Here is a 21,377-nt window from a genome sequence, read left to right as displayed (position 1 = left end):
AAAGACAAAGAAAGAAAGAAAGAAAGAAAAAAAGAAAGAATCAGAAATAAAAAAACAAAAAAAGAAAAACAAGGAAACAGAAAAAAAAATAAAAGGGAAGAGAAGAAAAAAAAAAAAAATCAAAAACAAATAAACAATCACCAAAAAAAAAAAAAAAAAAAAAAAAAAAAAAAAAAAACAGAAAAGAAAAAGACATTATATTGATGGTTGGATAATGGCATCATCCATTGAAAAATCCAGATGAGGTCAAGGTTTTTTTTCATTTAGCAGCAGGTGCATCTGATCTAAAGCGACATTCAGTTCACTAAGCGAAGCCCAGTTTCCCTGGAGACACCCTCTGGGTTAAGTGCCTTAGACACAATCAGAACACCGGTTCACACGTGAACTGTCCAATTCACAGGCCATTCCAACCTGAGATCAAACCCATGACCTTTCCATTACTCCAGCAGAGCCCGAACCACTAAGCTACCGCCTAATGAGCGTCAAAAAGCTGCCATTCCAGCAGCAGAGTGTCGTTTAGTTCTGTTTTAAAGGGCACTACTGCGAGGAGCATCCGAACTGTGATCTGTCACTCTTGTCTGACCTATAGTCATTATAAAGGTGGAGTTTGTTTAGAATGTTTTGATCAGTTTTAATCAGCACCACAGGACCCGTTTAAACCGAAAACAGCGCTGCTAATAACCAACAGGTACAAAACATGTTTCAATGGATCAGGTATTCTTTAAGTCGAGCCGCTGAGGAGCATCACTAAAGGTGTTTTTTAGTGATTGGCTTTCAGCTCGCATTTCTTCCGTTTGGGTTAATGAGCGCATTTATCATTAGCTTTCTGTCTTTTCTGACATTTAGGTGACTGACCTTTCAGTCTCATTTTAACTCGGACACCTTTCCTACATAAATAATTGATGGCAGGACTCAGAGACAATGCTGCGTCAACCGTTGTTCCTACAAGCCCATGAGTCACTCCTTGCAGCCCTCCGTCCCTCCGTCCCTTCATCCCTCCATCAGCGGAAATACCCTCTAATTATGGCGTGCCAATATAAGGGATGGTGTGAGAGTGGACTTTCAGGACTACTGATGAAGTTTCAATATGTACATTGGCAGCAAGGGCACTTTGGGATAAAAAACATGCCAGTCTTTTCATGCCAGTCTGTTTATGTAACTTAAATGACTTTGGGTGTTTAATAGTGATTTTACATTAACAGCAATTATTGTTATTTTATAAAACGGTAACAATAATTAATATTAAAAAATATTTAATATATTTTATCTTTAATATATTGTATTTTCTATTTTTATTAACTCATTATTAAATTGACTATTCTGTATATAATAGCGATTTTAAAAATTGTTATGATATCAATTCTGGAGGAAGAAATAAATAATAATTAATATAATAAAATTAACATGAATGTAATCCAAAAAGTATTCCAATATAAGGCTAAATTAGCATTTTCATTTTAGGTTCTTTGAAAAATTCAAGCTCTTTTTGTAACTTAAATGACTACAAAACTTAAATATTAGATTTTATATATTTAATATTTTTTAAATTATTTATTATATTGATTATTCAGAATTTACTAGGGATTTTAATTATTTTATATTAATTATTTAATAATTTATATATTGTTTTATATTTATATATTTATTATTTTGTATTTTTTCTTATATCAATGCCAAATTAAGAAAAAAAATAAAATAATTAATATAATAAAATGAATTTATATAGTAATATTACTATAATTGTAGTTATTCCAATACAAGGCTAAATTAGCATTTTCATTTTAGGTTATGTGAAAAATGCTCATTTCATGATTAAAAAAAAAAAAAAAAAAAAAAACACCTTTACGTCTGATTTTACATTAATAAGAATTTTTGTTATTTTATAAGACAATAATAATAATAATAATTAATATTACAAAATATTTAATATTTTTTATTTTTCATATATTATTTTATATATTTTATTAATTTATTTTTTTATATTATTCGGAATTTAACAACGATTTTAATTATTTTAAAATTAGTTTTGTGAAGAATGCTTACTTGATGATGAAAAACACCTTTACGCATAAAATTATAAGATTTTTTTCATTAATATAATTGTGCTGGTGTTAATACAACAATAAATAATATCACAAACTGTTTCATATATTTTATTTTTGATATATTTTATATTTTTATAAATTAATAATTATATTGATTATTCTGTATTTAATAGTGATTTTTATTATTTTAATTATTTTATATTATATTTGCATTTCTTTATAATATCAATGCCAGAGGAAGAAAAAAACAATAATTAATTTAATAAAAAAAAAATACAAGGCTAAATTAAAATTTTCATTTTAGCTTCTGTGAAAAACACTCATTTTGTTGCATTTTAATACTAGTCTTTCATATTGTCACAATACTTTAATTCAGGTTTGTGCTGAAAACTGACCCTCTTGAGTTTGGCTGCATTCTCTTCCACAGTCAGTCCATTGAGCGCTCCAGATATTCCCAGAAAAGCACCCAAGAAACACGGAGCAAAGCCCACCTGTGGATATACAAAGATCAGATTAGAACACTTATCTACTTTACAGAAACCTTCTCATTCATTTTTAGACAACATATAAATGTACAAGGCTAATCAAGATCAATGTTCATAATAAATACCATTATACATCTAATCCAGCCTAATTGTTAATTTATAGACTGCTGCGGCACATTCTCACATCTGATGAAATATGCATAGCACATGTTGAAAGCTATCAAGGACACGATGAGAGACTGATGCATCGACTAGATCATTGCAATTCCTTCCTGTGTAGTTTTCCAAAGGACATCCCAAATAGATGTATTACAGAAAGCAATCAAACAAACTAAAACCAGCCTATGTGCTTTACTTTTGACTTTTAGGTACAAAGCTCACAATGTTAAACATATAGTTTCATTTGCATGGGAAAAGATTATGGTTTAGTTTAGTTTTTTTCAGTGTCTTTGTTATATATTTATATAGTACTGTATAAGGAGTAATATTAATTAATTACATGTACTTCCTCTATAGTTAGGGTTAGGATGAGGGTGTGATTTATGGTTAGTTGCATGTAATTATGCATTATTTATTGTTATTACTATAGTAAGCACATGCAACAGTATTACTGCATTTATTTTTATTTTATGTAGACATTTTGTTTTGTAAAAAAGAAGAGACAGTGGAAGATATTAAGCAAAACCTTGAGAATGCATGCAAAAAGGTATAAAAAGTTAAATAAAACTACTTGACTGTGGGAATCTTTTTGTTAAATATTATAAATCAATCACGCCTAATAGCTAATTGAAATATCCACTGACTCAATAACATCTGAAGACCTCTTTAAGGTTTAACAGCCACTGTAAGCCTCTCAACAAAACCAAATTAAATTTCCACAGATGAAAGCAACCACACACAACTTCTCGCTGGCCGCACAGGCTTTTAGAAATTTAGAAAGTGGGTCTCTAAAAATAGCCCTTGAATCTCTTTTCTGAATAAATGTGGGAGAGCAGGCTGGCGTTGTAAGCGCTGTTGTTTGGGTGTAATCCGGTGATGGGGAGAGGGCCTGTCTTGCGTGCCTTTGTCCGCTTCATCCTGTACATTCATTCCACCAATCATGTAAACAATGACTTATGCAAACACTCATTTGTTTGACTGCCTATCAGGGGATGGATTACTTGACATGCATGAAGGGAGAGCTCAGATGGGATCCCCAAAAGGGATAAAGCACGTAGCAACAGCAATAAATAGAAGCTCCTAAGCACTTTACATGTGTCTGCATACTCCCAACAAAGACACGACAGTCAGCTTTAAGAACAACTTTCCACGCATGTATTTATAACATTTATAACTCAAGATATTTTGCAACTGAATGTTGAGGTCCGACTTTATTGTTGGTGTTTTGTGTAAGTTTTATTAATACTGTAGAACAGGTAAAACAATGGCAATATCAGAAAATATAACATTACATAGTGTATAAATCACTGGTTTTTCATTGTCCAACAGCGACACCAGCAGGTAAAGTTACAGCGGGAGTACACACCTCTCTCGCCTCTCCTGAGACCATTGAGTTTTAACAGACTCCATAAAAAGCGTGCGGTGAGTTTGGTGGGGGGTAACTGAGAATGAATGGGGGAAAGTCATGTGAGAGGAGGCAATGCCTCTATTAGGATATGATTGGATGATTGGATATGACTGGTTATGTTCTGCTGTGATTGGTTCATTTGATAAACCCCGCTTCTTGTGTTTGTGTGCTTAATGGGAAGACTAATTAAAAACGGTAAACAACTTCCACACTTAGATGTAACCAATTTGTTACATCAAAATAAGACTTAAGACTTAAAATGGCATGATCTGTGGGAGTTTCTAGTGAGCAATCAGCTTGGTGAAATTTAGAGTAAATCTCCATGTCTGTGACCAGTATTTACTGTGCTTTGATGACTGATGATCCGAAAAATCAAAAATAGTTAAAAGTTAACTATTAAAAAGAAAAGCTGAACATAGGTTCACAAATAAAATGTGTTTGTAAAAACTCTAACTTGATAAGATTCATACTTGGCTTTAATAAACAGAATATTGATTACATTGTTAATGTAAAAATATAAAACAGTTTTTTTTCCCTTTTTTGATAGTGTATGTAATGTTTATTTAACCAGGAAAATATGTCTGGAGCATGAATTTTCATGTGATTAAAAAAAAAAAAAAAAAAAAAAAACTTTGAGCACTTTGCCTCCTCATTTCAGAATATACATATATTTGGGGATTGTGTATGTATAAAATATAATAAATATAATAAATCTAAAAGTGATGGTGATCTCAATGTTTTGTCTTGTAATACACAAATACAGTTGAGGTCAAAATTTTACATACACCTTGCAGAATCTGCAAAATGTTAATTATTTTACCAAAATAAGAGGGATCATACAAAATGCATTTTATTTTTTATGTAGTACTGACCTGAACAAGATATTTCACATAAAAGATGTTTACACATAGTCCACAAGAGAAAATAATAGTTGAATTTATAAAAATGATCCGGTTCAAAAGTTTAGATACACTTGATTCTTAATACTGTGTTGTTTACCTGAATGATCTACTGTTTGTTTTTGTTTTTTTGTTTAGTGATAGTTGTTCATGAGTCCCTTGTTTGTCCTGAACAGTTAAACTGCCTTTCAGGTCCCACAATTTCTTTGGTTCTTTCAGGATTTTTGTGTATTTGAACCCTTTCCAACAATGACTGTATGATTCTGAGATCCATCTTTTCACACTGAGGACAACTGAGGGACTCATATGCAACTATTACAGAAGATTCAAATGCTCACTGATGCTCCAGAAGGAAAAACAATGCATTAAGAGCTGGGGGTGAAAACTTTTGAACAGAATGAAGATGTGTACATTTTTCCTAAAAAACATATTTGTTTCATTTCGTACTGCTCTTCAGAAGCTAAAGGAAGATACTTACTTGTTTCCCAGAAGACAAAAGTTAAATTTACCCCTATCTTCAAATTTAAAAAGTTTTCACCTTGGCTCTTAATGCATTGTGTTTCCTTCTGAAGCATCACTGCACATTTTAACCTTTTGTAATAGTTGCATACGAGTCCCTCAGTTGTCCTCAGTGTGAAAAGATGAATCTCAAAATCATACAGTCGTTGCAGGAAAGGATTCAAATACACAAAAATGCAAACAAAAACAAAAAAACAAATTGGTGTGACCTGAAGACTTTTCTGAAGAACAGTGAACAGTTTAATTGTTCAGGACAAACAAGTGACTCATGAACAACTATCACTAAAAAACACAAAAAAAACACAGGTGTGGATCATTCAGGTAAAAACACGGTATTAAGAATCAAGCGTATATGTACACTTTTGAACAGGGTCATTTTTATAAATTCAACCATTATTTTCTTGTGTGGACTGTATGTACATGTCTTTTTTGTGAAATATCTTATTAAGGTCAGTACTAAACAAAAAAATAGCTTACATTTTGTATGATCCCTCTTATTTTGGTAAAATAATTAATTTAGCAGATTCTGCAAGGTATATGTAAACTTATTTAAAAAAAAAAAAAAAATGTATACCATGCAGTTCTCACATACACCCAAAGAACAATGACTGCAGTACATTGCACATGGCTCACCTGGTCAACCAGCATTTTCTTCAGAGCTGCACTTTTAGTACCACCAGTAACAAGCTTGTCCAGCACCTTGTACCATCCGCCGACCACTGGACCCTTCAAAACACAGAAAACTTTACTAAAGTCATCTCACATACGTGCAGCATTTTAAACACTTCAGTAAACAATCATAAACACGAGCTCAGAATCTTGAGGCCGTGCCAGTTGTTTCATTTGTTCATGACGTGATTATGAAAACAGCGGGCTGTAATTAGCTCCAATCCTCTGTGAATTAATGAGCTTCTTTTTGTTTCCCAGTGTGGTTTCAGTCTGGGCCTGATTAGCAAACTGATCAATAAAAGTGTCAAACAGTGTCTCCTGGGGGTGTTTCAGTCAACAATGACAACTGAATTCGTCGCTAAATCTCTCTTTTAATGCAATTATAATTTGCGGTTTAGCAGCACCAGTGTAAAATCACCCACCAAAGGCAAATTATGCATATGGGCGTCTTAAACAAACAGCTGCGCACTTGTTTGAGAAGACACTTGTCATTTTTCTGTGTACAGTAAATATATAGCAGCTCTATATTGTCTTTCTGCATTCCCTCCCGTCCTTTTAGCAAAACAAAGCATGCCATATGACACATAAAATGATTAATACTGAGCTTCTGCTTAATTCGATTGATCGGGCAGGAAGAACAGTGTATAACACTACACCGCCAACAGAATACAGGCACGTCAGAAATGCAGTATAATTATAGCTCAATGGACAGCAAATCTTTCACAGATTTTATTTCAGGAGATGCAGGACAAATTTCACTTTAAGTTCTGACCTGTGGTTCGGTCTTTTGTTCTAACAGCAGTGAAACAGATTTTACTGCACTAATAATAATGACTAAGGTCCGATGTTTAAAAGGCTGAATCGAGTGTGCTCAGGCTTGTAAAAGCTTTGAATCATACAGGCCATTTGCAGATTAGACCTCAAGTCATTTGGACAGAACTAGTGCATTAGTGCTTTGTGTGTGTGTAAGGGAGGGAGGAAGGGAAGAGAAGGATGCTCAATATATCAATCACTGTGTGCACGTCAATCACTGTGCAACTTCATTACCTGTTCCAACAAATGACACCCTACACACATGATCTGTAATGGTCATAACACAACAGACCTGTAAACATTTGAATTCACTGGCATTTTGTAACAAATGTTTTTTTTTTTTTTTTTAAGTTATATTATTATCTAATTTAAAGCAAGAGCCAAGGGTTTGCTGGTTAACATGGGGAGTTGGTACAACTTAATCTAATTTATTAATCTGAAATAGCAAGCTCTTTGGGGAACAAAAAATAAGTCGCAGGATTTGCCAAAGTTTGCAAGGCTTTTGTGACTTTAAATTTTGAAATGTTTTTTAAAAAAGGAATTTATTCCTGTGATTTCAAAGCTTAATTTTTAGCATCATTACTCCAGTCACATGATCCTTCAGAAATCATTCTAATATTCTGATTTGCTGCTCAAAACACATTTTTCAGGTTTCTTTGATGAATAGAAAGTTCAGAAGAACAGCATTTATCTGAAATAGAAATCTTTTGTAAGATTACAAAATGTCTTTATCATCACTTTTAATCAATTTAAAGCATCCTTGCTAAATACAAGTACTAATTTCTATAATTTCTTTAAAAAAAAAAAAACTCCAAGCTTTTGAATGGTATAGTTTATAATCTAACAAAAGCTCAACTGAAAAAAAAGAACAGCAATTCAGCATATTAGAATGATCTCTGAAGGATAATGTGACACTAAAAACTGGAGTAATGATGCTGAAAATTTAGTTTGATCACAGGAATAAATTACATTTGAAAATATAATTAAATAGAAAGCAGTTATTTTAAATAGCAAAAATATTTCACAACATTACTGCAGTATTTTGGATCAAATAAATGCAAGCTTAGTGAGCAGAAGAGACTTCTTAAAAAAAACATTAAAAATCTTACTGTTAAAAAAAACGTTAAATAAAAAAATAAATAAAAAAATAAACAATTGATAAACGTACAAATTCAGGATGCAAGTGATAAAATGACAGAAAAGACACTTACAATTTAAAAAAGATTTATATTTTAAATAAATGCTGTTCTTTTGAGCTTTCTTTTCATCACTATAGAAAATGTATTCAAAATTTCATAGTAATAAGATAATGTTCTTGAGCACAAAATCAGCTTATTAGATCACAGAAAAAAAAATGTACCTTTTAAAATATATTAAAATATAAAGACGTTATTTTAAATTATAATATTGTTTTGCAATATTTACTGTATTTTGTATCAAATAAATGCAGCTTTACAAGTACAAGAGGCTTCTCTAAAAAACATACAAAAAAAGCCTTACACTTTTAAACAATTGTGTATGTCTGATCTTGCAAGAGCATTAAAAAATACAAAACATAACTACAACTTCATAACAAATAATGACATTTTTAGTCTGTCAGAATATTTAAAATCTTAATTTTACTTTCACAGAATGAAACCCATGGACAGTTTCACAGCTCTGTTTTTACTCTCTTGGTCCATCAGTACAAAGTAAAAGAGCTGGAGGATCTCAAGAGAAACTCATATGCAAATGGAACAGTATCACAGGAGACTTACGACAAAGAAGAAGCCAATGCTCATCATCTTGGCTGTGCGTCTCACGCTGTGATTGGCCAGTCCACGGCGTTCAATCAGCTGCTGAGAGATGACATCACCCACACCCACCAGAGAGCCTGGAAGAGAGGGAGTAAAAATTAAGGCGGGAGGGCGCCAGTCAGGCATCTGCTTGCCCCCACAGCCCAGCGTGAAGACCCGCACTCAGGTAACCATGCCAAGGACAAGTGACAGGAAACACTCATTCAGATTTTTGCTGCCCCATTCACTACCTACTTGATTGAGAGATGAAATGTGCCATATGAGGTCTTGAGTTGATCTACTAAGTTGTAAAAGATAACAAAAGTTGACTTTGTGACCTTTAAACTACCATTTACACTACCTTCCCAAAGTCTGGAGGTTTGAAAGATATTGGTACTACTCTTCAGCAAGAACTGCAAGTGAGCAAATTACATTTTGAAATATATTAAACATTTTAATTTTTACAATATTACTACAGCCTTACATAATCTTTAGTTCATTAAATGTTTATTTATTTATTTATTTTTAATTTACCAGTTCACGAATTACATGTATGGACCACAAATAACCACAATTATTCTTCTACAATGTTTCAAACACTTATTTATTAGTAAATGTATAAAAATAATGGCAGAGGACTCAAAACAAGATCATAATTATAGTAAAACCGCATCGCAAAAACTTTAAGAAATCCATCTAGTCACCCCACAATGACCTTTAAATGTCACATTGTAAATTTCACATTGCTTTGAGACCCCCTTTTGAACACCACAGGGGGCTGTTTCCTAATTGCAGGGACAGATGTTATCCTGTAAAACACGATTAGTCAGACAAGCCATGCAACATTTTCACACTGGAAACATTTTAAGCCATTGGAGAGGTTGAAAATAAAAGTAAACTCTTATTTATGAATCAAAACCAATTTCAAAAGTTGCACAATGTGCCCTGACAAAGACGCAAGGTACATTTTAAAATAAAATTGCATTATATAAAGCACATTTGAAGCAGAAAGGAACAGCTTAATTGTTTTATTTACACTTCTCATAAGTTCAGTTCTATTTTAAGAATTTAGTATGAGACTGCAGTGAAAAGAAAAAGTTATATATACACATGCAGTTTTGCCTCACTGAAACCAAATGCTCCCTTACGTACTTGCATATATAAATTTATCTAAAAGTGTTTAAGCATCTAAACCAAGAGAGACCTGCCAACACCCTAGAGTTTGAATGTGCGTGTGTGTTCATCCATTCATCCTTGAGGAAACACTGAATGAACAGAAACTGTTGAATATGAGTGATGGAAAGCTTTAGATAGACTGCACCTCATCACTTGTGAGCACACACACACACACACACACACACACACACACACACACTGTGTGCCAATCAAATTGACAGAGCTGTTTCCTCCCAACTGCTGGAAATGTCACAGGTCTCCTTTCTCTTCACACACATTTCGATCGTCTGCAGTCAAAGCCGTGAGGGCAGCAAATAGAGCCATGCATTATGCATGTGTGCATAAACAGAGAGCTCACTGGATATTGACATGTATCGGAAACCCAAAATGAATACAAACATCAAAAAAAGAAACCAAAACCAATGGAACCCATCACAAAGTATATTTCTTTTCCTTTTTTCCCTCCATTTACTGTCCTAGGAGGACCCTTTTTACATTTACATTTTTTTACATTTACATTTGTTTTCGCCTTTCAAGCCAAAAACCATGAAAAACAGGCATGTTAAAGATATATTCTAGGTCCCGGATTTCAATGATCAAGAAAACAGCATGTTCAGAGGAAATATTGTCAATTTATCTATATTTACAAAAAGGAGATGATAATAAAGAAACCATAAACACCAATCGTTCAAATATTATGGAATTTCAAAAACAATAACAACCTGAAATAAGAGTGAAATAATAATAAACAGTTTTAATATTTGTTAATAAAATACACATATCAAATTTTAACACAAAATACATCCCACTAGGTAGTAAAATAATAGTTTTAAAAGTTCAAACATTACTTAATCTCATTAAAAATTATTAAAATTATGGGGATGGCAAATTTAATTATACTACAATTATATACTATTGGCATATTATACTGAAATGTATGAAAGCTTATTTCCGCCACTGAATAAAAAGTGAAAGTGCTAATTGTGAGTTTTTAATCTCGCAATTCGGACTTTTTTTCTCAAAATTGTAAGTTTATATCTCGCAATTCTGACTTTGTAACTCAGAATTCCATGTTATAAAGTCAGAATGGTGAGATATAAACACAGTTGTAAGAAAATAGTCTCAGAATTGGACTTTATAACTTGCAATTGCAAGTTTATATCATGCAATTCTGAGAAAGAAAGAGATTTAAACTCAAAATTGCAAAAAAGTTAGAACTGCAAGTTTGTTTTCTTGCTATTCTAACTTTATAACTCACAATTGTGAGCTTATATCACACATTTGTGAAAAAAAACGTCAGAATTGTGAATGTAAACTCGCAGTTGTAAGAAAAAAAGTCAAATTGTGAGATGCAAACGTGCAATTGTGAGAAAAAGTCAAACTGTGAGATTTAAACTCGCAATGGTGAGAAAAAAGTCAGAACTGCAAGATGTGAGAAAAAAAAGTCAAACAGTGAGATGCAAATGTGCAATTGTGAGAAAAAAGAATAATGAGATGTAAACTTGCAATTGTGAGAAAAAATTCAGAATTGTGAGATGCAAACTCGCGATTGTGAGGAAAAAGGTCAAATTGCGAGACGTAAACTCGCAAATGTCAGAAAAAGTCAAATCGTGGGATGTAAACTCACAATGGTGAAAAAAAAGTTTGAATTGGGAGATATAAACTCACAATTGTGAGAAAAAAAAAGTCTGAATTGTGAGATGTAAACTCGCTTGTAAACTTGCGAGAATTTTTTTTATCGTATGATGTAAACTCACAATTGTGAGGAAAAAAGTCAGAAGATAAAAGTGAGATAAGTCAGAATTATCTTTTCTTATTTTTTATTTCTGTGGCGGGAACAGGCTTCCATAGGGAAATGGCATATTTTAGTACCAAAATAAATACAGTAAAGTATATAAAAGTTTATAAAATATAAAATGGAAGTTCATAAAATGGAAAAAAACAGCATGGCTGCTGGTTTGAGCTGGTCTTTAAATAGTATAAGCTGGTCATGTCAACTAGCAGGAGCTAGTTGCTTAGGACCAGCTTAGAACCAGCACATGACCAGCTTAAACCAGCTCAAACCAGCACCCATGCTTTAAAACATAACTAACCAGCATATGCTGTTAGTAACAGGGAAAAGAACAAGAAAACAAAAGAAGGGAGCAATGTAAAGACCTAACCTAAACTAAAAACACATGTATTGTGCATCAACAGGCACTCTGATAAATTACGTTAAAAAAAAAAAAAAAAAAAAAAAAAAAAGCATACATATCTTTAACTATTCTGATGCACTATAACCTCAGTCAGGTAGTTCAATTTTCTGATATGTACGGTCATTGTTCAAAACACATGGCGAGCTGGACAGAAGCCGCTATCGTACACAGCATGCCATAGCAGGAGGGCAGTGTGAGATGAAATGCCTCAGAGAAGAGGATGCTGGGAGCTCTGGTCTCTCTCCAGCAGGTTGTTAACGGGCACAGCGGGGTGATCCACCAACAGAAAGACTGTGTCATGCTCTCACTCAACCCCACACAAACAGAGTGGGTGAAGTCTTTTCTGATCTGTGAGAGAAACGCACTGCAGGACTCTCCGATCGCATTTTACAAACTACGATAACTTATGAGTGTCGTCCGTGTGCTCCACCACAAACACTGACACAGTGACTCAGTGTTATGACATGACTAAGTGTACACAGGCACTGGACTGATGGTACCAGCAGTGGGTTTGTGAGACTAACACTGCTTCTAGATTATTAGAAATACCATTGAGTTCACAGGAAGCCCTCAGTAAGCCACATGTTTGCAAACCGTTGAAGTTAAGATGAGATAATTAAGATGTTCTGCATTTCACTGAGGCACAACAGAATGAAAATTAAGGATGAACACATTGGTATCAGACAATACTTACAGGGTTTTAATTAGTGAGTGAGAGCTGTTGGAGGCTTCTGGAAGCTGCTAATATTTTATCAACATTTTCCCCAATTTAAACAGCATTTTCAAAAATAAAATAAAATAAAAAATAAATAAATAAATAAATAAATATACACACAGACACACACACACACATACATATATATGACAAATGATTATCATCATATTATCGGTATCAGTATTAGACTGCTATTGAAGGAAAACTATATGCCACTTTTTATTTAATAATAATCATAATTTATTATTATTATTATTATTATTATTATTGTCATCTTGACATATCACAATATAAATGTTAAAATAAATAAATAAATAAATAAATAAATAATAGTAATAAACAAATGCATCTGAAGTGAAATTTCAGTTGTACAATAAAATAAAATGGACTTTATATGATTTATGTTATTTTCATATATATATATATATAAATAAATATTTGTTCATTTATAATAGTAATCATCTTTTAAAATGATTATTATATTATTATAGCCATACTGACATGTAATGGCAATATAAAAATTGAAAAAAAAAAAAAAATAATAATAACAAATAATTGCATTTCAAGTAAAATTTGCAATTTTTATCAGAAAAATCTAATTTTGCTAAGGTTATGACCAATATAGGTTTTGTGTGTGTATATATTTCTCCATTTTTTATTATGAACCATCATATTAATTATCAGCTGTATCATAAATATTGTTAATTTAAGAATTACTGCCTAACAGTACACTATAAAACTAATGACAACTATATAAAGTAGAGCTGTTTATGGTGACAACAGTGTTTCTACATCAATACCCCCTGACTACTAAACACAGGAAGTGTGTGTCACTCATTACGCTTCACCTTGACTGCCTAAATTGCAGGATCCTTAAAAAAATTCTTCTGCAGCCAAATACGGAACTGGCGGGGAGAAGAAATGGAGCCACACATAAAAAAAAATGCAACTGCCTTTAAATTTAGAGGACAGCTGCTTCCTCGCACTTGCCCAAATATCATGGTTTACAAAGGACATTCTGCCTTAACGACACAGCCCGGCGAGGCAACGTAGCCCCTTTTAAGTGACCTAACCTTTTCATAAAATGTCAAGGAAAGACTAATAATCCAGTATAGCAGACTGGAAAAAGCCAGGAACCTTTGCCATGCTTTTACTGGGTCATCTCATCAAAACAGCACCAGCTTATTGATCTTGGTAGGCAGAACCAGGCAGACAGGAGGGCAAAGGCTGAGTGAGAGCTAACAGCATGTTGTGAGGTGATAATAAACACTTATGTTTTCCACTTCTTGGTTCAACTTGACGTTAACAGGTTGAGAAGCATCGAAGAGTAAACTCTTAAAACAGACCCGTCCTAAGAAGACCCTTTTACATTTGCTTTCATCTTTAGATAAAAAACTATGAAAACAGATGGTTAAAAGTTATATTTCAGGTCTCTGATTACAATAAACAAGAAAACTGCAGTTTCAGAGAAAAAAAAAAAAAAGTCAATTCATCTATATTAACAACACAGACGACCCCATCCAACCATAAACATGGTTGTTTGTCATTACGCTGTGCCAAATAAAATGCAATTTACCACACACTCAGGTGCAATCTGCCCCGTACCTCGTGCCAACTGGAGTATTAAACTCATCTATGCTAAATGCATCTTGAAATATGCTGATGTCAGCACAACGCTTCCCGTCGTCTGTCCTTGAGGGAGAGTCTCCGGGGAAGAAGAGCCCTGATTGACGCATCTTGTGCTTAGTGAAATTATCTGTGATCAATTTTGGCAGCGATCTATCTGCAGCCAGCACGTTCACCTCGGGGACCAGCGGCGGGCTCTGGCAACCCTACCCATTTAGCTGATGAGACCCGTGTGACATGGCTTACCTGCGTTACAGTAAACACATTCAAGCCTCATTCGTTCAGATTCGCCCTCTCTGGATGACATTGATTTTTTCGCTTCTACATTTAGCACAGATTATGGGGTTAATGCATCGCTAATGACTTGAAAACGGAAATGTAGCGCCTTCATCCCCTCCATTCATTCATTTATTCATTCGCTCATTAATCTCTTCCTCTTCACATCTGTACCTGTTATAAATAAATCCATTTATCACTTCAACCAAGTGCACCGCTTAAAGCGGAAGGCTGTAATTTCTGTGCCACTAGTGGCAAAAAATAGGAATTGCAAAAAGTATAGGAATTCTTATCACCCTGATTAATCAAAAATAACAGTGAAGACATTCATTATAAAATATTCTAAATATTTTAAATGCTGCTCGTTTGAACTTCCTATTCACGCTTTTCATAAAATTCATAACTCTTCAAAACTGATGATAATAGAAATGCTTCTTAAGCACCAAATCAGCATATTAAAATAATTTCTGAAGGATAATGTGACACTGAAGACTTGAGTAATGATGCTGAAAATTCATCTTTGCCATCACAAATTCATTTCAAATGTATTAAAGCAGAAAACAATTGTTTTAAAATGCAATGTTTCACAATATTAGAGTTACATTTACTGCATTTTTGATTAAATCAAAGCATAAGAGATTTATTTCCAAAACACAAAAAAAATTACCAAACTAATATAACAAAATCAGATTTATTTTCATACTAAATTTAGCACTCAATTTAGGCCTTTTGAGTTTTACAGTTTATATTAATTAAATGTTTTGTATTATTTAAATATACATTACCAGTCAAAAGTTTTTGAACAGTAAGTTTTTTTAATGTTTTGTAAAGAAGTCACTTCTGCTCACTAACCTGCATTTATTAGATCCAAAGTACAAAAGTAGCAAAAACAGTAAAATTCTGAAATATTTTTACTATTTAAAATAACTGTTTTCTATTCAAATATATATTTTAAAATCTAATTTACTCCGGTGATCAAAGCTACATTTTCAGCATGATTACTCCAGTCTTTAGTATCACATGGCCCTTCAGAAATCATTCTAATATGCTGATTTTCTGTTTATTATTATTATTATTATTATTATTATCAATATTTAAAACAGTTGAGTAAATTTTTTCAGGATTATCTGATGAATAGAAAAATTCAAAGATCAGCATTTATCTGAAATAAAAAGCTTTATACATTACTCCATTCAAAAGCTTGGAGTCAGTATATTTTATTTTGAAAAGAAATTATAGACATTAAAACTTTTATTTAGCAAGGATGCTTGAAATTCATCAAATGTAATGATAAAGACATTTATAATGTTACAAAAGATTTCTATTTCAGAAAAATGCTGTCCTTCTGAACTTTCTATTCATCAAAGAAACCTAAAAAGAATTCTACTCAGCTGTTTTCAACATAATAATAAAAGGTTTTTTGAGCAGCAAATCAACATATTAGAATGATTTCTGAAGGATCATGTGACTGGAGTAATGATGCTACAAATTCAGCTTTGAAATCACAGGAATAAATGACATTTTAAAATATATTCAAACAGAAAACAGTTTCTTTTAAACAGTAAATATATTTCACATTTTTACTATTTTTGCTGTACTTTGGATCAAATAAATGCAGACTTATTTTTTAAAAAAAACTGTTCGAAAACCTTTGACTGGTAGTGTATAATAATAAATGATTCTATAATTAAAACAGACAACTCCCCTGTCCACCATTGGTTCGACACACAGATAGCCCCACCCTAAACTCACACTATTGGTTGGTCTGATTAGGGCCTGAAACTGGCATATAAAAGAAGTAGACCCAGTTTAACATTGAAAGGAAAAAAAAATCTCACTTAACCTTGAACCTTCAATTCACTGAAGTTTTTCCACCTTGCCCGAGAATGCCAAGTTTTATTGCATTTAATTTATTTGAAGGTAAGATCACGTCCCTTGCTGTGCGAATAAGCGCTGGGCCACATCACTAAGAAAACATCCAGTTATTATTTAATTTTGAAATAACCCCGCTTCCCTCTCGTTTAAACCATCTAGCTGTCTAGTATTAAACCTATACCCATAGGGCTAAAGTTTCTATAAATATTCACGTCCTCTCCCTCATGTGGAAAACAAAGGCGATGAATCATAGCTCATGTCTGTAATCTTGATTACATAAACTTGCATTCTCAACCGTTCAGCGACACGAGGCCACTGGTGATTTTAAGCACTTTGGCCAAGTTGTCAGTGCCAGTCTAGCCAAGTACTAATTAATCCAAATGCTACAGTTTGAATGACTCACAATACATTCAGTAGCTTGTTTAAGCGGGCCCATTGATTAACAGTAAAGTGCACTCTCATTCACTCATTTTGTTAAACAAGGCGAAACGACTCCCATTAAACGGGACTGATTAGTTAACGCATAGTAATCACACATGAAATTAGGGAGAAAGTGTGTAATTTCAGGCCCACTGGCGTCACCAAACGGAATTGTAAATTTAGTGAATGTTTTCAAATAGACTTCACACTCCCTGCATCTGCGGTTGTTCAGAAAAAAACTGTTAAATCTCAGTTAGCAAAATTAGAATGTTAAATTATTTGGAACAAAACATTCTAAAAGATTCAGTATATTTCCATAGTACATTGAACTGTGACCTCAAAGGTAAAGGACATTTTGATTTCTCATAATATGAACAATTTAAGCCAGACATTATCATCTGTGTTCAGACAAAAAAGAAAGTCTTCAGCAGGACAATTTGACAAGACTTTCATTAATGTTGTTTTGTGCTTCCATCTTCTGGTAGAATGGTGTAATTGCAGTAAAAACTAATTTTATTTTCCAAATAAAAACTAAATGTCTTAAGGTGATTCATTATGTGAGCATTCCTGGTTCACTTCAAGTTGAAATTTACATTTAATAACATTTACATTTAGAACAAAACTATTAAAATAACCAAAAAAAAACAAGATCTTGAAATAGACTTTCCTCCCACCCTGTAAAACCCACAGTGACAAAGTTCAAGCAAACAGCTAAGCTGATCGTTGCTGAGAAGGGCTTTCTGATATTTATATGGCTGATCTATTATTGACGCTCAGAAACAATCTTGCTGTTTAGAAGGGATTGTGCTAACAGGAAAGATAAATATTTAATCGATAGCGTCTGAGATTGAGTTGACCTCAAGGGAATTGGGAACATCAACTACAGGGCTAAAAAAAAGTGGTGGAGTCGAGGGTGGAGAGTTTGTAGCTCTTACCAGCAGTTATAATCTGCACTGTCCATGGATGTTTGGCCATCAGCACCTGATAAGATCTCCAAAGGCCCGCCATGTGACAAAGTCTAACGCACAAAAAACACAAGATTACTGAAATGCATTGCAATAAAAACTGCTATGGAAACTGAAAAAATAGCTGACACCTTATTAAGTATGTGGCAAGAATAATATCAATGCAATATCATCATGGGACTTAGATAAATGAGCAAACAAATCTCTTTTTAATTTATGCAACGTCATTTTATCAAAAACTCAAACTTTTATCAAAAACTTAACCACATTTTAACCAAAAATTGTTTATATACACTACCAGTCAAAAGTTGTTGAACAGTAGGTTTTTAATTGTTTTTTAAAGAAGTCTTTTTTGCTCTCCAAGCCTGCATTTATTTGATCCAAATTACAGCAAAAACAGAAAATCTTTAAACCATTTTTACTATTTAAAATATCTGTTTTCTATTTTAATATATTTTAAAATGTAATTTATTTCTGTGATTTCAAAGCTAATTTTTTAGCATCATTACTCCAGTCACATGATTCTTCAGAAATCATTCTAAGTAAAAATGTATTATTATTTTTTTATTTTAAAACAGCGGAGTAGATTATTTTCAGGTTTTTTTAGATGAAAAAAAAAAGTTCAGAAGAACAGCATTTATCTGAAATAGACATTTTTTGTAACATTACAAATGTCTTTATCACTTTTGATCAATTTAAAGCATCCTTGCTAAATAAAAGTATTAATTTCTATAATTACACTGACTCCAAGCTATCAAATGGTATAGTGTATAATATTACAAAAGCTTTTTATAGCTTTTTATTTTGTACTCAACTGTTCTAAATAGAATAAAATTAAATTAAATTAAATGTGACACTGAAGACTAGAGTAATGATGCTGAAAATTTTAATTTTCATCATAGGAATAAACTGCATTTTAAAATATATTCAAACAGAAAGGAGTTATTTTAAATAGCTATTTTTTATCATAAAAATATTTCACAGTGTTACTGCTTTTGCTGTATTTTGGATTAAATAAATGCAGGCTTGGTGAGCAGAAGAGACTTCTTTAAAAAAAAAAAAATGTTAAAAATACTGTTGTTCAAAGACTTTTGACTGGTAGTGTACTTACATATGATTCACTAAATACTATTCAAAAGAACCGCTCGTTCAGGAACCGATTACACTGGCGACGGCGTATGATTCACTAAAAAGAATCGGTTCAAACGATTCATTCATTTGGGAATCAGACTACACTGATTGTGCTGTTCGTTTTCGATTCGTGTTTTAGTTTAAGGTGGTTTGGTGGCTTGACAAATATTTTTACATTCCTGTTGTCAAAGCATTCTGCATCCAGTTATAGCAGTGAAAAAAATGACAAAAAAGAAAATTAGAAAGAGCTTTATTGCCAAACATGTTTACATGCCTAATAATTTGTCTTGGCGACATGAACTTACAGTGAAAAAGTAGTAGATTGCATTAAAAATACAATACATTTCCAAGTAAAAAAGATAAAACTAATCACAAACAATAAAACACGAAATGGAAATATTCTGATTTGAAAAACAACGGGCTCATAAGAGTCATTCATTTGGAAACTCAAACTAAACTCTTCATTAGTTAAGACAAACAGGATTTAGTTAGTTATTGTTAATATCAGCATTTACTAATGCGTTATTACAATCACAAGTTGCTTTTGTTAACAGTACTTAATGCACTGTAAACTGTGAACAAACAATGAACAACTTTATTTTTATTAACTAACATTAACAAAGATGAAATAGTGTGATTAATAGTGTTCACTATTTATTCATGTTAGTTAATACATTAACTAATGTTGGCACCTTATTGTAAAGCTTTACCAACTATACTTTGGACATTTGTGATTCGCTAAAAAGAATCGGTTCATAAGATTAATTAATTTGGATACTGGACTACACTGATCGCATTGTACATTTTTGATTCATTCGAGGAATCGGTTCATAAGAGTCATTTATTCGGGAACCGGACTACACAGCAGCGTTGCACTGTATATTTTTAGTGTTGGTGGCACAGCTGAGTAGTAGAGACCTGAGTCAAATTTAAATGTTAAAAACAAGCTCAAGACCTGTCAACGGAACCGGTTTCTAAACTTAATAATGCCTACTGAGCATTCCTGATTTTATAAGGTTCAGTTGCACTCGTACAGTGATGAGAGTCTCGCGCTTTAGCTCAAAGGCGCGTGCGAGTGCGCGTGCCGTAAATCATGATTAATTTCCAAACTTAAAAACAAAACTTTTTTTTTTTAACAAAGCTGGCTAAGGGCAATTCTGTTTCTCACAACGCTGACATACAAAATTAAGAATGTGTCATCCAGTGTACATATTTATTTTCCTTTAATTAATACAGTTTGTCCTGCTGACCCCTCTCAAGTGCTTATAACAAAGCTTATGCAACGCGCATTAAAACTACTTTATTTTAAAACTCTTGCACAGTAAGTTTTAACCTGTAAGGAGACTTAAATTAGACAGAATGTAGTCCTACCTTACCTTGTCACGCAACAGAAGATACAGTGTGTGTTAAAGAGATGTCGGCGTTGCTGAAATAAAAGCGGTACGAGTGCGCTGCTTTCCAAAGTCAAAAGAGGAAGGGAAGTGACTTCCAAAGACGTGACCGAAGCTTAAACTCATTCAGTTTAGTTTGTACATATATCAGAACAACCTGAGAGATGCCGTGACATAATTCATTTTACCCCAAAGTCAATACTATAACGTGATGCTTGCGGTGGTGTGAAGCAACACGCAAACGTTTCAAAGCCAAACAGGATGTTTCAAAATAAAAGTCTCACTCGATAAATTTAACTATTGGAAAATGGTTTTAGTGCCGATTTAAAACAGCTAAAACCCCTCTTAAATTAAAATAATTTGATTAATTATAATTACCCCAATAAATCATTATGTGTACCTGGAAGTGGTTTTGAAAAATGAAGGGAAAACTCTTATGGGTAAAACCGATAAAACTTTCGTAACACTTTACAATAAGGCGTCATTTGTCAACATTAGTTAACGTATTAACTAACGTGAACAAACAACTAACAATACATTATACCGTTTATTAATCTTTGTTAACGTTAGTTAATAAAAGTACAGTCGTTTATTGTTCATGTTAGTTCACAGTGCATTAACTAATGTTAACAAACCCAACTTGTTATTTTAATAATGCATTAGTAAATGCTGAAGTTACATTGACTAAGATTAATAAATGCTGTAGAAGTATTGTTTTTTTTTTCTTAGTTCATGTTAACTAATGTCAATTAATTAACCTTATTGTAAAGCATTACTAAACTTGTTACAATTACATTTTTGCGATGTTTGAAGAAAAAAAAAAAGAAAGAAATAA

General features: G+C 32.7%; 1 protein-coding gene across 1 annotated transcript in view; it reads right to left on the bottom strand.

Annotated features, from left to right (window-relative positions):
• Positions 1–20,801, bottom strand: part of mpv17 (mitochondrial inner membrane protein MPV17) — a 28,150-nt gene extending 7,349 nt beyond the window's left edge. The window contains exons 1-5 of the mRNA XM_051137891.1: positions 20,528–20,801; positions 17,991–18,073; positions 8,755–8,870; positions 6,149–6,241; positions 2,441–2,536 (exon numbers count right to left, since the gene is read on the bottom strand). Coding sequence (XP_050993848.1) covers positions 2,441–2,536; positions 6,149–6,241; positions 8,755–8,870; positions 17,991–18,063 — 378 coding nt within the window. The 5' untranslated portion in view covers positions 18,064–18,073; positions 20,528–20,801. The remainder of the gene's footprint in view (positions 1–2,440; positions 2,537–6,148; positions 6,242–8,754; positions 8,871–17,990; positions 18,074–20,527) is intronic.
• Between the last annotated feature and the right edge of the window lie 576 nt (positions 20,802–21,377).

This window comes from Labeo rohita, chromosome 20 (genome assembly GCF_022985175.1).
Source record: "Labeo rohita strain BAU-BD-2019 chromosome 20, IGBB_LRoh.1.0, whole genome shotgun sequence".
Lineage (NCBI taxonomy): Eukaryota > Metazoa > Chordata > Actinopteri > Cypriniformes > Cyprinidae > Labeo > Labeo rohita.
This window is presented reverse-complemented; position numbering and strand designations above follow the sequence as displayed.